The sequence below is a fragment of the Motacilla alba genome, chromosome 15 (genome assembly GCF_015832195.1).
Source record: "Motacilla alba alba isolate MOTALB_02 chromosome 15, Motacilla_alba_V1.0_pri, whole genome shotgun sequence".
Lineage (NCBI taxonomy): Eukaryota > Metazoa > Chordata > Aves > Passeriformes > Motacillidae > Motacilla > Motacilla alba.
In genome coordinates, this window is record NC_052030.1 from 11,436,961 (window position 1) to 11,453,751 (window position 16,791).

At 45.7% G+C, this 16,791-nt stretch overlaps 1 protein-coding gene across 12 annotated transcripts in view; it reads right to left on the reverse strand.

Moving 5' to 3' along the window:
* PITPNM2 (phosphatidylinositol transfer protein membrane associated 2) overlaps positions 1-16,791 on the reverse strand; it is a 125,204-nt gene that overhangs the window by 30,308 nt on the left and 78,105 nt on the right. For all 12 annotated transcript variants that reach the window (XM_038152909.1, XM_038152911.1, XM_038152905.1 and 9 more), the window contains 6 exons: positions 16,568-16,689; positions 15,018-15,251; positions 8,223-8,546; positions 5,410-5,505; positions 2,196-2,300; positions 1,282-1,352 (listed from right to left, as the gene is read on the reverse strand). In XM_038152909.1, coding sequence (XP_038008837.1) covers positions 1,282-1,352; positions 2,196-2,300; positions 5,410-5,505; positions 8,223-8,546; positions 15,018-15,251; positions 16,568-16,689 — 952 coding nt within the window. The remainder of the gene's footprint in view (positions 1-1,281; positions 1,353-2,195; positions 2,301-5,409; positions 5,506-8,222; positions 8,547-15,017; positions 15,252-16,567; positions 16,690-16,791) is intronic.

Below are 16,791 nucleotides of genomic sequence, written 5' to 3' on the forward strand. Positions count from 1 at the left end.
CAATGAACCCTTCCCTGGGTGGAGGCACAGGAGGAGCCCTCAAAGCGTCTCAGCACCTCTTCTGCTTCCAGACAAGTGTTTTAAGTGTTCATTTGGAGAACAACATGAGTCACCAAGCTCAGGTCGTGCAGAAGTTTATCAGCAGTGCTTTGGAGGCACCTTTCAGTTCATTACCCTCTGCTCTGAAGGAAGTGGGGAACTGCTGATTAGTTAAAGGGTGGAGGTAACTATTCAAAACTTCCTTGTAAGATCTGGAGCCTCTTAAAACACCTACATCCTGAACCACCTTCAAGAGAGGGAAGCTTTTAACCTGAAAATCATTGCAATTGGTGGCACAGGAATTTCATACTATTTTAGCAGACAGCTTGTGAACAACTACAAATAACTGTCTTTTTCATCTTGCTTTGAAGTCTGTTCTTTTTCTAAAATGAAGGCAGAAACAGGAGGGGGTTGAGTTTGCACAGCCCTCAGAGGAAGACAAGTTTCCCACACCATCTTGAGCTCCAAGAGAAATCTTAGGGCTGTGACTTGCTTATTTTGAGGTGGCCAGAGCTGTTCCCCTCCCAGCCACCCACTGCTCACAGCACTTGAGTCCTCAGTTTATTATGGAAAAGCCAAACCACCATGAACTTAGAGCCTGGCACAGACAGCAATTCCAAAACTCATGATCTTTGATGGACCACTCAGACCCAATGCAGGCACTCTGCAAAGCAGCTGCACCACCCCTGCAGCACAGACAGGCAGCTGCTGAAGGGCAGGATGAGAACAGCCAGCCTGGGGTGTCTGACCAGGACTCTGAACTGCAGAAAGCTGGGCTGGCTCAGTGTGGTGTTATTTATTTATTATCTTGCCCAGAGTACTGACCCAGGCTGTTCTACAACTGGATTCCAAACACCATTCTGAGCAGCTCCACGCTGTGGGCTACAGCCGAGTGCTGTCCTTTGCACCTTGGTGCTGCAGGGAGGTGTTCTCCCACTCCCACATCCACACTTGCTCATCTGGCATTGCAGGATAGCTCTACCCTTGAGCTGCTCTGATCCCCACAGGATTACCAGATTTTTCCAGCTGGATACCTGAGCTGCCTGCAAACTCCACAGCATTTTCTAGATGATGTTCCAAAGATGGGTGAAAAATCCCTTAAAGCTGAATTACAGAAGGACACACACAGGGGCTCAGCAGCACATGGAGACAAGACACTGCTCACAGCAAAGGGACCCATTTATCCCACACAGAGACATCCCAGCAGCACAGGATCTCTTTACAAGAAGCCAAAGCACTCACCTCGATGATGCTGAGCCTCTCCACGCTGGAGCCAACGTGGTACTCTGCTGATGTCTCCTGGTACAAGTCACCTGGAAGCACAGAGGTGTAAAATGTCAGCACTGCAAAGATATTCTTCCATAAAGACACTGCTTGTTCCAATGCCTCACATCTCCTTCATTATTTCATCAAATCATCCTCTCTCTCCTTCCTGTCTCCTTCCTCCTGAGAAGCCTGGGCAATGCCGGGTCATTTATTTTCCAGCACTTTCTGGTAACCTGGCTAAGAGCTGAGGACATTAGTGAGCTCTTCTCTCATTACAGCGATCTGGTACTGCTGCTTTATTAAGGATGGCAACAATGGGAAATCCCTGCACGACTGTCAGAAATGATTGGTTTGTGGGAAAATAAAAGGAATTGCTTGAACTACGCTGGGGAGTAGAGATCTGATGTATTCCTACATCTGTGCCTACACAGACTGACTTTGTAGAAAAAGCTTGAGTGTCACCTTCCACCGTGACTCGCTCTGGCTGAGGAGCTACAGCTTCCTTTCACCATTTCATAATGATGAGCAGAAAATAAAACTGAGGCAGATACAGTCAGGAACAAAGGATGGAGCAAAAGGAAAGAAGAGCCAGGAGAAATTCAAGTCATTTGAGCCAGAGCTGGGATATTTCATCATTATATGAGAGAATCCTGGCTGTCACACAAAGGAGTCAAACCAATGTGGAAAATAAAGGAGAATCAAAAGCTATCCCAGCTCCCACTGAGCAAATCTTTCCCAGCAGCACTGGGCACTCATTTCTATGCTCTGTCTCAGCTTCTCCCTTTGTGAGATGAGGATAACAAGTTTTACCTTGTTCACAATGAGGCTGTGACAATTGCCTGGAAATACTGTAAAATAGCACATGCAGTTTGTACTTGGAAAAGAATTACCCTGGACATCATCGCATTCGGGGGTTTCAATTTTATCCATCAGGTCGTTGGAACTCCATTTGGTTATTTCTTTCGGGAACATTTCCTCATTGTCAGACAAGTCCTCTTTAAAAAACAGATTTTTTGAGAGTCACAAACACAAAAATAAGTATACAGAAAAGAGCAAAACCCAGAATTTTAAGTAAAACCCACAACTCTGTGCAATCTATACACGTTTGGATAGCTTAAGTCAAAATAAACCATATACTTTACCAGCTTTTGTTATACAGAAACCAAAGCACCTTTTGAAAAGTAAACAAAATGTTTTAGTTGCATGATTTAAACAAACAAAACTCCTGAAACATGGAAAGAAGTAATCTGGATTTTTAATGGCACCACGTTTGGCCTTTGCTTTGCCATTCTGATGGTGCCAAAGCAGCCAGAATGCTCCAGCACAGGAGAGGACAAAGCAAGGATTCCCACTGGGATCCTCCCAGCCCTGTTTGAGAGCTGTGGGATTTCTCTGGGGGCAGAATGGACAAGGATCACTGCTGCTCATAGGACCAAACACCTAAAAAGGGCAGGAGCAATAAAGGGAATGTGAACTCCCCAGGCTGATTTCCTCAGGAGATGAGACACAGTCCATGGATCTGCCTTTTCCTGCCCTCAGTATCTTCCAAATCCCCCGGCTCAGTTCAACCATGGTCAATAAAGAAAAAGGGTCCCAAAAATATTATGTTCTTAGAAGTGTAATTAAAAGGAAGAGACATACAAAGGAGAGCTCTCCTTTCTCTCTCCCCTTTTTTTTTTTTTCCATTCAGGCTGCATCTTTTGTTGCTATGATGGTTAAGTGCTTTCTAATTTATTTATACCTCTGTGCTTAGTATGTCTTTCCTGAAAATTTTGGGCTTGTAAATTCAATAAAGAGTTATAAACGTAATAACGGCAGTAATTACAGATGTCTTGAAGATCTAAAAGCTGTAATCTTCAGAGTCCCAGACTAGGATTTCCCCTTTCTTATTGCTGTACAGCTACTAAGAAAATAATTAGCTGGAAGAATCCCACAATGGGGAAGAAAAAAGGGTTATGAAATATATTAATCTCTTCAGCAAATCTGAGCAATAGCTTAAAAAAAATTGTATGAAGGGCACTAGGTGAAGATCCAAGCAAAGCCTGATTATTTTTAGGAGTTTCTATTTCAACTTTGACCATAAAAAGAGAGCAACCTGGAAATTTTGTACCAGCATGCCATTTCCTTTTTCAGCCATGGAAAGAATTTGAGTAAATCCCATTTTCCCTGCACACAGGAGTGTGGAGCTGCCTGTCCAGAGCAAGTGGAAAGCACAGGCCTGTAACACACGTGCTGGCAGAGAATTAAGGGGACGACTGCACTCTAAGCTCCTCCAGCAACTTAATCTAAATATTCAACTTAATTCCTTAAGAAGTCTAATTACAGCCCTTACTGCTGCTCAAGTGATCCCTGAATGGGATATTACTCCCATTATTAGCATTTATTACAGGATAGATATTCGATATCACTGTATTTGTCACTATCTTTACCAGTGAATGAGGGTGAGTGGGAAGCTGGAGACAAGGAATCTTCTCGGGCTCAGGTTACGCCCACTGCACTGCGAGGAAATGTGTGTGTGAGGATGGGAAGCACTTCTGAGGAACTCTGCTGGCTGTTGACTCACATCCTGAGCCCTGCCAGTTCCCATGGTACCGACCCGGCAGGATGAGCTGCGAGCGGAGCCTCATCCCTGCTCACAGACCCGGAGTCTCTGCGGGCCAAGGGGCACCAAGAGGTTCCTCCTGGGGATGGTGCTCTGTTCAGCTGCACACACATGCCAAGGCTTTGACTCATGAGCCAAAATCCCACCAGATTTAGGGACAGACTTTTCAACCCAACCGTGCCGACTGCAGAGGACAAACTGTGCGTACACAGAGCCTCGCAGGAGAGCAGCTGCTTTTACTCTTAGCAACCTCCTGCAAGTATTGCAACAGAGGTGTTCAAGGCTCATTTTTGTTAATTCCCCTTCCCAGGCCTGTTAACAGCATGCCAGGGATTCCCTGGGCCCTGGATCCCAGGCAGAGCTGTCTCCATCTCAGTTTTATTACTGAGTAATTAAAAAGGCAAAAAGCGTGTGGATAGCGACGGTGCCGTTTGGATGACTCACTCCTCTTCCCTTATATTGCTCCAATAAATCCCTCACATACTTGTTGTAAATGCTACATAAGTTAATAAATAGTGACACAAACTAAGTTGGCCCTTCCCTTTCCCGGCAGGAGACACACATTTATCCCAATTTAAACATGTCCTGGCCATTTCAGCTGCTGTTGTGCAGCTCTACTAACACGCCCCTTTCTACCCCACAATTTGAGATCCATGCCTAAACACTCATGGGAGAACTCTTCTGGAACATGATACTATCCATTTTGGGAGGCTGAACTTCAGCTGAGCATCAGCTTTGGAAAACTGGGGTGTCATTTTTTAACAGCTGCATTTCCCAACTTTATCAGCAAATACTGCACCTCTCACTTCCATCAGACAAGCCAGGAGGAGAGTCCATCTGTTGTCAATAGAGATGGAGCCCTTCAGGCTTAAATTTGCATTAAGTACAATGTATAAAATGAGTGCAGTGGAACAAAGCTTCTTCACACACACATGCATGGGGAAAAAAGTAGAACAGTGTTCTCTTAATACAGATAATCAAAATTAATTTGAGAATTCTGGAATCAACACTGATTAATTTTGGCACCTGAAGTACCTTGCTGCATTCGCTGTGGTATTTCTTGGAATGGGAGAATGAGGAGTTAATAAAGGCAAATTTGGGTCTCTTCAGGCCCAGACAGGACAATTAATCATAACTCTTACTGATTAAAAAACAAATTAGAAAAATAATCAGTCACAGTGAATCATTAGGACACACCCACAGTCCAGTTAGTACTGCTGGATTTCACGCACACTCATTTGCACCAAACAAAATACAGCCCCTAGGGCTAAGGCTGTCCAAGATCCCCTCAAACAGCTCAGACTGCACCTGAAATGGTGCTGCATTAATGTAAGAGTCTGCTGGGTGATGCTGGAAGAAGCTGCACGTCTGGTTAGAAAGGAAAAGACTTCAAAGCAAAAAAGTCTCGCTTCCTTCCCTGCTCACCCCCCGCCCTTCATGCCTTCCGTTCTCTTACCCCACCATTTCAGGGAAGAAACGATGGTGATTTAGGCTCCACATACCATGTGCATCAAAGAATTCATCATCTGAGCTGTCATCTGAATCCCTGGCAATGCTCTGCATCCTCCACTCGGAGATACTATGGCGCGAGGGACTTGCTGGAAAAAACAAAAAAGCTTTATGCGAAACGCTACATCCACAAGACAGAGAGTTCCCAACATGATCTTTGCTGGAGGAAGAATCATGTGTTCTCCAAGAAAATTCACTGCTGCAATATTAAAAAACACAAAACCCCGATGATGCTGGTGTGATGTCAGTGTACTGCTTTACAGATCCTGTTTGTTTACTGTTGGTCGAACCTGCCAGCAAGATGCTACATTAAAGCAAAGCTGCTTGGATCACTCTTCTGCTATTTTGAATGGCAGCTATTTATAATTGTTAGTAGGACGTGCAAAATCAGCTGGGTTTTAAAGTTTGCAATTAGGAAGGAAGCAGGCTGATTGGAAGCTCTCTCTGTGCCTCTCATCAGCACACAAGCCATGCCTCTGCTTCGCTAACTTTCGGGTGGGTAGCTCAGCAGAGCAGCCTGGAGAGGAATAATCTGTTTTCTGGAAGGAAATTGCTTCCACACAAATTGGATTAGAGATCTGTTTAAACTTTAAACTTGAATGATTTAAACAACATGCTATCCAACTACTTCAAAGGAAGCTGTTGGAGCAGCAGTCCTGACAGAGCAAGGAGAAACCCCAAAGTCCTTTTAGTGCTGTTTGCCCTCCTGTTCCCACACCTACCTACTCCCTTTCACTTTCGCCTCCAGAGTTCTCTGAGCTAAATATAAACACATTATGGCTTCTTCTTTTTTTTTTTTTCAGATATAATTTAGCAAGCATCCAGCCTGAGCACTTCTCGGCTGAAGTTGTCTCAGAACAGCCGCCTGCTGAAGGGAGCGCTGTCCGGAGAACGATGGGAGAGAGGGTTTGTCCCCTCGTGCCTGTCACACAGGGCACACAAAGCACTCACAGCAGCCACCTAACCCAGCAAAAACCTGAGGAGACTGACGAGCTCTCATTTAGCATGTACAAGAGCCTGAAAGACTCTGGTTACTGTGACAGCCACACGAGCCGTTTCATGCTATTGTTCCAACAGAGTTGAATATAGAAGTAAAATTCTTCTAATCTCCCACCTGGCTGTCACACGGAACAGGGATGGAGACCCTGTGCAGAGTCATGTAATTGCAGCTCAGCAGCCCCCAGCGCCCACCCTCAGAGCAGCCAGCGAGGAGGTGGCGGAGCAAAGCTAATTCACGCCCGAGTGACGTCAAGGCACTCGCATAATAGTTGCTAAAAATAGAGCACCTAATAACACATGGGAGGGCAACAAGGGTCCTGCCATCACCAGAGGTCTCGCTCGGGTGGTGAAGAAAAGGAAAACCTTTTGGAGAAAAGGCATTTTTTTCAGCTGGAGGTGGCGGTGCGTCGCGACAGCCCTCTTGCTTCCATATGGTAATGTGCTGCCAGCATGAAGGAGGATTAAAATATCTGTGTGACGTACTTCCCAGCACATCACAATTAATTTCTTTCATTACTTTTCCTTGTAAAAGCCGAGACATTCTGCAGTTGAAAAGAAATTCATGCTTTACTCCCAGTGAAAACCTCCAAGTGAAATCCTGAGCGGTCTGAAAACTCCAGCTCCCAGTGAACATGTCAGCAGTGGAAGAGGGAGTTTGTGCAAACAGCATAATGGGAGATGGGTGCATCAATATAAAATCCTGGTGCAGGCAAAGTAGCCAGTATTTTTATCTTTATGCAGTGATTTATGAAGCATCTGGTAGGTTCTTCCCTGGGGCTCACTCGAGTGAGTCATCGCAAGGTAAAACTACTGCTCCTCTCTCATTCACCCCACGATGAAATCAGTGATGGAGTGGGAAATAAAAATGGAGACTCAGCTCCCAATATTTAGTGCATATGATAGATGGAGAGGCTTCACTCACCCAGATGTTCCTTCCACTGTCACTGGAAGAAGTGCTGCCCCTTGGGGTTTTCCTGGTTTTTTCCCTCTTGCAGTGAGAGCTGCAATTTCCCTGCTACCTGCAGCACTTGGCTAATCACAGAGGGAACTGCTGAGGGTTTGAGCCTTGTGGCTGTAACTCACCAGGGAGTCACCCCTCTGTACAGAACAGTCCAAAGAAGGGAAGTACAGCAAAACGAGGTGAGTCCCAAGGGAGAGGTGAGTAACAAAATCCAAGACTCAAAGCTGAGTCCTTACAGGGCATCCACAGCAGAGCTTTAACACCAAAATCCTGAAAGCTTCCTGAATGGTGTTTCAAAGGGAATGTACAGTCCCACTGAATCCCAGGGAGAGGTTTTGTCTCCAAGCAGCTGCTGCACATCATCACCAGGGGAAGGCAGCAGTCCCCAAGCACCTTTGGGGGTTCCTGCCTTGACCTCCCCAGTAGCTGACGAGATGTTTCACTGTGTGCAGCCCCATGGAGCCAAACACCCCTCCTGAAATGACAGGCATGTGGTGGCACAGAACCCTGGCCAAGGAGCACAGGTACATCTGTGACACAGGTATCAAGGACAAGCAGATATCCAGAAGGGAACACCATGGAAGGGCCTTAGAAAGCCACCAGTGGCTCCTGAGTAACAAGGACTTGCTGCTGGCTGTCTTTTGAGCCTCAGTGCTGCCAGCCAGCTCCTGCCTGTTTCTCTACAGTGTTTTTACAGATTCTGTGCTTTTGACATTGGCAAACTCTGCCACGTGACACTGAGCCACAGTTATGGGGTGACTCGAAACCTTCTCAAACCCAAACCAGGTCACCTGAGAAGACTGAGCCTGCAGCAGTAAGATGCTGCAGTCACTGGCAGCATCTTACCTCCCCTCTTTGAAGACCGTGAGGACTTGGAGGAGGTGGACCATTGCTTGGTGAGCGACCTGCCGGAGGCTGCGTCGCTGTTCGCAGAGGCGTCCTCGGTGTCTGCAGGTGACCCCGTGCTGGGCTCCACGTCCTTCTCCCCAGGAGTGTCCTTGACCCCGTGCTGCTCTGGGTCGTTCTCACCGCAGAACTGGGCCATCTTCTGGGCCAGCATCAGCTGGGCCTCCTTCTCCAGCTGCCGGATGTCCTCGATGGTGAGCCCGTACCACTCGTCCTGCCAGCACCAGGCCTGTCGGTGGGCCCGGACCATCACCTTCCGCAGGCCTGCAAAGCCAAAACGTCCCCGTCACCAGAGCTATAAAATGCAGCAACCAAGGTGTCCCCCTCCTAAAGCCTCTCAACACCACAGCAGGACATTGCAGTGACACCCAAGCCACAGTGCTGCAGGGTAGGACCTTCACACGCTCAGGGTGGCGACCTGGTCATTTCATCTACTTTATTTCAATCCTTCCTAATCAACCTGGAATCACTGAAATCAGCCAGTCTTCTGTCACTGGAAGGGGAAAGGGATTTTAACTTGGAAAGGGATTTTTAACTTTAACTTGGAAGGGGATTTCCTAATTTTGGATGGAAGACTTTGCCTGCCTGCTCCACCAGGGAGGAGCCACACACAGACCACGGTTTCAACTCCCTGAAGTTCTGGAAGTTGCAACATTTGGATTCCAACTTCAAAGTGAAATATATTACCAAGTTAAAAAAAAAAAAAGAAAAAGAAAAAAATAGAAAAAAGAAAAAAGCTACAGATTTTTTTTTTTTTAAATCCTGGAGAGTTTCAAATCATTCCTTGATGGATGCTCCACAGCCCTCCCCAGCTGTTACATTACAGAAGCACATCCCACATTCCTGTCCTTGGAAACCCGTTTTCTGCACCTGGTTTCTATGTATCAGTAAAACAGCACCACAAATGGGAGCTTCTGAGATAATGGGATAGAAAGCAAAGTAAGGGAGGGAATAAAGATGCTTTATTTTGCAGATACCATCTGTCTTTTGTTGCAAGAGAAAAATGGAGGGGGTAAAGCCAATTTAAAATATTTCAATGTGTCACATATCTGAAAGGAAGAGCAGCCTCAGTATCAACACACAATGCACCTGACCAGGCAACAGATACTCTCCCCAAGACTTAGACTCTCTCACTAACATCATCACCCCCAAGACTATTCAAACATAAGAGTCACTCAGGATTTTCACCAATAGTACTCCTTAAAAGCTCACAACAGGTCAAAACTCCAAACTCCTATTTATTTCTAATGGGATCACACAGCAGTAACGATGCTTTTAAAGCCTCTCTAAATACAGACCAACTGGTCCTCAGGAGTTTTTCTGATAATAAACAATCAATTAATATTGCCCCCTCTTTAATTACTAGGAAACTGAGGCAGAGATGGGTTGAAGGACAAGCCAAAAGCACCAGTAGGATTTGCTGTCAGTGGGATAAAGAGAGCAATCAACAGGCTACATTAGAATCATTTAAGTTTTGGGAGCTGCAGATTGAGGAAAGACATCCCTCACAAGCCACTCTCCATCTCCAGGAGCATGGCCACAGGGGGAGGGTCCTACCATGGGCAGGGTTTCTAAGGTGCTGCCAGCCACAGGAGCTTCCCTGCTGTACAGAAAACCTTGGATCCCACCACTGCCACAGTTTCTCTGATGTTCTGCCTAAAGATCCAGTTTGTTTTCAGCAATCACTTTTGTTTGCTTGTTTTCTCAAACACACAAAAAGCATGTTTTTGTAAGTTTATCTCCTTCCAGATCTGAGCACTTTATTGTCTGTTCTGCTCCTTGGTCAGTCCTCAATGCCACCAGTCATCCCAAGCCAGGCTGCCAGGAGGAAATGGCCACTGAGATCAGCAGCTAATGCCACAGACCAGCTCAACCTGAACTTCATTTACACAGCAAGATTAAATCTATCAATATTTGATGTATTTTGCTGACTGACTTTCAGAAGGGAGAGGCAAGTTTGAGCCAGCAGAGTGTGACCTTCTGGGGCAGAATGACAGCCTTCAGCACCTTAATTCTGTTCGACCTGAGCTGAGATTCAGAGTTATTTCCCCTGCCAGATTACTTTTTGCAGAACTACAGGAGAATGTTTTAGCCTCTTCACCTCCTGTTATGATTGACAACCAGCAGAGCTTAAGAACCAAGATTAAATTTGCATCACACCCACACTGAAAGCTAAGAAAACATTTCTCTTGCTGTCCCCACCACCCTTTGGACTTCCACACCCACAGTGTCCAATTCCACCTTGCTTGGAACACCTTGAAAACAGACTGTGATCAGACAGAAGTGAATGTTGCTCTTATCCCACAGCTTCCCCGTTCAAGGGCTCAGCAGGCTCCACTCCTGCTCCTGAATCCAGCCTTGATGTATCAGTGCCCCAACTCCTCAGAAATTCTCTGTGTAGAGGCACAGATGCCACCAACCACGTATCTGTGTTTTAATGGACTAACATCACAGGGAACATGAAAACCACCTGGGGGTAAAAAAAAGTCTCTTGAAGTTCCTCTCTGCCTTCTTAGATCTCAAACATCACCTGCACTGCTTCCTGCCAACCCACAGACCTCCCCATGTGCCCTGCTCACATCCCTTTGATTAGACATCCCAAACCACCCTTCCTTAAAGCTCTGCTCCTTTGAAAATGGGATGGCACCACAGGGCTTCAGAGCTGCTGTGCCTCTACCCCTCCAGGTTAGTTAAGAAGTCCAAAAAACAGATTACTTTCCCAGCATTTGGCCTTCACCTGGGATGTGCCAGCAGCGCTGCATTTCTCTTTCTTACACAGGAGGAGAAAACTGGAGGAGAATGAGACTGTGCAGGTACAGAAGAAATGGAAAATGAAAGTCATGGCTTGCAGAAAAGGCTTCAGTGCTAGGGAAGAGAATTTGACTCTGTGCACAGCAGTGGGCACTGAATTCCTGCCCAGCCTGCAGCCTCCCAGCAGAGACCCAGGGAACACACCAAGTGTCCCACACAGCTACAGGGTGCCAGGATTCAGCCACAAATGACAGACCTCACCTGTCCCGACACTGCTGCTCTCCCTGTGCAATGGGAAAAAAACAAGTCTCAAAGCATTTCTGTATCAAAATTTTAGAGAAAAAGAAGTTTTTTTTATTGGAAAGTGAAAAGGAGGGGAGACACCAGACCCAGGAAAGAGCATAATTGGGAAAAACTCTCTCTGGAGCAGATGCCCATCAGAAGAGTGCTGAGGGAATCTGTGGCCCAGCTGGCTTTCCTTTTGCTCCCTGGAAGGACAGAAGGTGTAAATGTGTCCTTCTCAGCACAGAAGTCCCTGTCACACACTGCCCCAGCTGCAGCACAGGGTAGAAGTTTGCCTTGCCAGCAGGTTTTCCCCCTCCACTAACATGCCCCAAGCTTATCTGAGCCTTCTTCCCCAGAATCAGCGGAAAACCCCACAGCCTCATCAGGCACCTCACTGAAGTCACCCCGAAAAAAATAGGAAGAGGTTTTTTGACAAGGAGGCAGCTATCAGCTGGTTATCAGTCATTAAGTAGACTATCATTTCTCCAGAGTGCAATGCTTTGTTTAAAAAAACCAACCAAACAATAACACCACACATGCACAAATGTGCAGGCTGACTTCAGAGCACCCGTCATCATGTGTTGATTTAATTATTGTAACATTTCCCACTGTGCTGTGCAGAAAGATCATCTGTGAAGAGCTGAGCAGGGTGCAAACATTTAAATCATTTGATTTCCAGCTCACCACCTCAACAGCTCAGAGGCTGGTTGAATCCTTGAGGTGCTGACTGCTGTGAATGATCAGTGGTGCTGGACCCCATCATACAAAAGGAAATGTAAATGACCATTACACAAGCCAGGGCAGAGAGGTGGCTGCATGTGAATTTAAAAAGCTTTGGTCTGTAGTTCTGTGCTTGTTTTCCAACATGAAATTAAAATAGCAAATGTAATAAGAACTCAACGGAAATAAATCACAAAACCCACCAACAAATGCTGCCCCTAATGCCTTCAATATCCAAATAAAGCAACTGTTCAGATACCCATTGCCTCTGTACTCAGAAGCAACCTCCAAATAATTTTATAATTCACAATTTCCTGACAGTAAATGCAGGATGCCTGATGTGCAACACTATTTCCCCGACAGTCCCAAGAGATCCTTTAACCTTGCTGGTACAATCCAACCAAAGGCCACCTGCAGTCACACCTGCTTGCTCCCCTGCCCTCCCTTGCTCAGAACCCTCACGAAGAAAAGCCTGTGGTCACATCCACATCATGCCAACAGCAACCTGCCTCCCCTTGGAAAGACACAACTCTACCTTTGGGATCCAGTGGGCAGTGGATGAACTGAGTCATTTGAGTGCTTTAGTGAAGCCAAAGTTCTGCAAAAGAGCTTTCAAAAACCACTTCATCACTGTGCAGCAATTTGGGCATATTTAGCCTAGGACACAGCGGCTTAGACAAAGCTCCAGTTACTGGGATGGAACACACTTTGCCACAGTATATAATTAATAACCCATACACAGTCAACACACTTGTTTAACAACAAAAGACTCAGAGCCCACATGCACCATTAGGAAGCAAGTGGGAGCAGAACATTATGCAGTGCCAGTCCAATTAAACTTAAAATCTATGGGAAAGGAGTAAAAAAGCATACAAATATTACAGCCAAGCAGACTAATAGCCCACAATCACAATTTTAGTCTGTGTCGCAGGCTGTCAAAGCACTGAGTAACTGTCCAATTAGTCATGGGAAAGAATGGCTGCTGCACTCAGAACGAGTGAGAACGTTTCAACACCGTCCCCCAGAGTTCCTCCCTCTGTGCTCAGCAGCCCTTCCACATTGCACAAGCCAGCCATCACTTACCTCACACCTGCTCTTTTTTCAACCCGTTCTCTAATTTTAGTTTGCTCCCCATTGGGCAGAGTTTGGCTCTTGCTGTTTGTTTCCTTGCTGCCTTGGTGACCCTGCACAGGGTGGGCTAATTCCCCAAGAAATAAAGTTGCTCGAGTTGGGAACAGAGGAACCAGGAGGAAAATGCCAAGGAAGAAGGGGTGACCCACCACAACAACTCTGGCTCCTGGGAACTTGGCTCACCATCAGGTGCACAATGCACGAAGGTCTCCAGCTGCTCCTGGCCACCAGCTGAAAGCCCCACACCAGGATCTGCACCTAAGCCTGGTCAGTCCTGCTGTAACCACATCTTTCCAACTTAGACATCCTCATGCACTGCTGGCTTTGGTACAAATGCTGTGGCACTTTGCCCACTCATGGCTTCCCCACAGCCATCCCAGGGCAGGGGGAGGCCACACAGCTCCTGCAGATACCCCAAGCTTTTACTTTCACTTTTCACTCACTCGTCTTGCTTAAAAGACTTCCCTGATTTTATGCATCTTAACCACTTTGAAAAACACTATTTGCCATCTTTATAACAGGCTGGAAAAGCTTTTGAAAGGCAGACAATGAGCTGGCTCTGCTCTCTGCAAAGCCTCAATCAAGAGGGAAATGGCAGGCAATCTTTCACAGAATACAAAAGCAATATTTCTAAGGGACCACAGTTAATCTATGCCAAACACCTCTGAACTGGAAGAGTCATGTGCTCCTTTTTCATTTAACAGATACAATGGAGTTGTTTTTCTGCCTCTGTGTTTTCCAGCATACACTAAATTAACCCGTGTCACCGAAACACCAAGGGAGTTCAGTGCAGAGAGGCACTTGTAACACAGCCTACAGCAGGAAAAGCCTCCATCCCTGCCCAAAGAAAAGCAAAGGAGCTCTAAGAAAACAACCTGTGAGCATTCAGAGACAGGCACACTATTCTCCACGGCTCTATCAGTGCTTTTCACATTAGCTCTCAGGAGCATGGTGTGACTGCAAAGAGCTTGAAAATTACTTATGCCAGAATCAGGCACTTCATGAAGACTTGCACATCAAAAGCAGAGTCGTAGAGGTCACGCAGGAGGATTTACAGTGCACTGGAAGGTGGTAGCATCCTCTGCACATCCTTTTTTTTTGGCATTTTCTTTGCCAGAGGACAGCCAGAGCTCTGCCCTTTCAGAGGGAATGCTCCTTTAAAACACTATTCAGGTTTTCCACTTGGCCATAGAACCAGTCATTTGCGGCAAGGCTCAGAAACTGTATCAGGTGTTTTATAGATTTTCTGCAAAGAATAAATTACTGCCAGCACTGCCAGCACCTGTACTGTCTCCACTTAGTTACTCCCAGACGCATCCAATTCCTCCTTAAAAGCCCTGACCTAACAATGATGCATCCATCAAAGAAGGACATTTACTCACAACTCAGAGCCACACAGAGACCCACCAGCCCTGTCACAAGGCAGGTGGAAACTAGGGATGCTCCAGGGAGTGGTTTTCTGGAACCACTCAGGATGCTGAAGTGAAGCTTATTTCTTTAGGCAGCCCTTCAGGATGGATTTTGGTCACAATAAAGAAGACTGGCAGAGTTTTAAAATGATCTGGCAAGTTTATCTTGAAAAAAATTTTAAAAAATGAGAATGCAAGATGTTGCCTACACGGGATTTGAAACCTCTTCTGTGGGTACATGTGGTTTGGATTTGTATGTACCACGATTATAAGGGACAGAATAACAGGATTTTTTCTGAGCTGACCCACAGAGTCATCAGATCTGAGAATCTCTTCACAGACGTGTCTTGGAATGTGATGCATTGCACATACCTCACCTTCACGTTTCACTTCAGTGCAAACATTAAGGAGGGAACTCTGCAAGGCCATAAATGCTCACCAACATCGTGGATAAAGCGCTCGATTTTCGACTGCATCCCCCAGTATCTGAACTCCACTTTACACAGTTTGTATGCACACATGATGGGGTATTTCCCAGGGTTGTTCTTGTACTCTTGAATCCAATCTTCTGAGAGGGGTCCTCTTTTAGTCTTCACTGATTTATACAGCTTTGGATCCTCCTCAGCTTTGTATTCATGGGGAGGGATAGGATCTTTAACAATATCAATAGGATCTGTAGAAAGAGAATAGAAACAGTTAGACATTTGCTTTTCCTGAGCAAAACACGAAAACATCATTTTTCATGAGTTATTCCTGTTTTAGTAAGTACCAGAAGCATTACAGCAATTTCGTTTCTTTTTACTTACATTTAAACAACTGATATTTAAATTGTTTATACACTGCTGCTGGGCAGAGATCAGCTCTGCCAGAGGAACAAGCACACACAGTTCCAGCAAACAGAGGCTTTGCTCCAAAGAGATGTTTTTGCCCACGGTAACTGCAGATCCACAGCACTCTGGCAGCTCTGCACACTCTGTCTCTCCAGCCCCACACGGCACATTCCACCTTCCAGCTTTTCTAACATCACTCAGTGCTGCAGCAGTCTCAGCCAAGAGAGTTAAACACACCTGCCCTGCTATGGAACAGACATTGCCCAAGGAACATCTCATCTTTGGGTCCATCAGAGGGGACTGGGAACTCCTCACCTGCTATTGTTACACCAGAGGCACTGCGGAAAGCAGAAAGTTTAACTCAAGTCCTAATTAACAATCTAACAATGGAGAAGTGGAAGCTGCAGCAGGAGTGGAGTGAATTAACATATTTTAAAGACCTGCAACCCCCAGAGCTCAGCAGTAGCATCTGAAATTTGGATTGAAGGGTAGGATCTCACTTCCCCAGAAGTGACAGCTCTGTGACACCTCTCAGTGCAGTGGTGGGACTCGAGTCTGCTCAGCAGTGAAAGCCTGGTCAGCCAGGCCCAGCAATGTACTTGAGTTGAAGTACAAAAGTACTTTTTAGAAATACTTTTGCCTTTTCTCATTAATTCCTTACATTAACTCAATCTTCTAAAAACAGCTGTGAAGTGAGTGTTAACCTACATGAGGGCAGGACTAAAAGGAGAAGGAACAAAAATTAAATGCAACTTCATGCTTCAAAAGGGCAGATAGGAATCATTTTCATACACATGAAGGAGCCACACAAATAAACAGCAACATTTTCACAATTATACAGCTATTTTTTCCTCTTCTATGGTTATTTCTACTTATTACCCCCAAAACCATTAGATGTCTTACTCCTCTTGGGAGCTGCATAAATAAGATGGAGAAGCATCAGCTTAAATTTACAGATGGGGAATTCAAATTATTTCCATGGAATTTACATCAAGCCTAGAAGAGAATTCTGGTATCCTCACCTTACTTGATGTAACCCTGCCTGCAGTGACACTGACAAGGGTGCAGGTGTGTGTTTAGGGAGGATGGACAGACAGATGGACACACCAAGAAAAAAAAAGACAAAACCAGGGAAAAGTAGAGGAAAAAGGCTGTTTACCTAAAATGGTTTGTCGTTTTTCTGCAGCAGAAAGGTTGAACACGTTGTTATGGTCTCCTGGGTCAGTTTTGTAGTAGGTCTCAATATCAATAGAGAACTTCTCCACAAAAGGACACGTGTACCTGGGAGCCAGAACAACACAGCTTAGAGTAAATCAGCCTCAAATCCCAGCCAGCCTTCACTCATGTTTTCCTTCAGATATGCTTAAAATACCAACTAGAGAT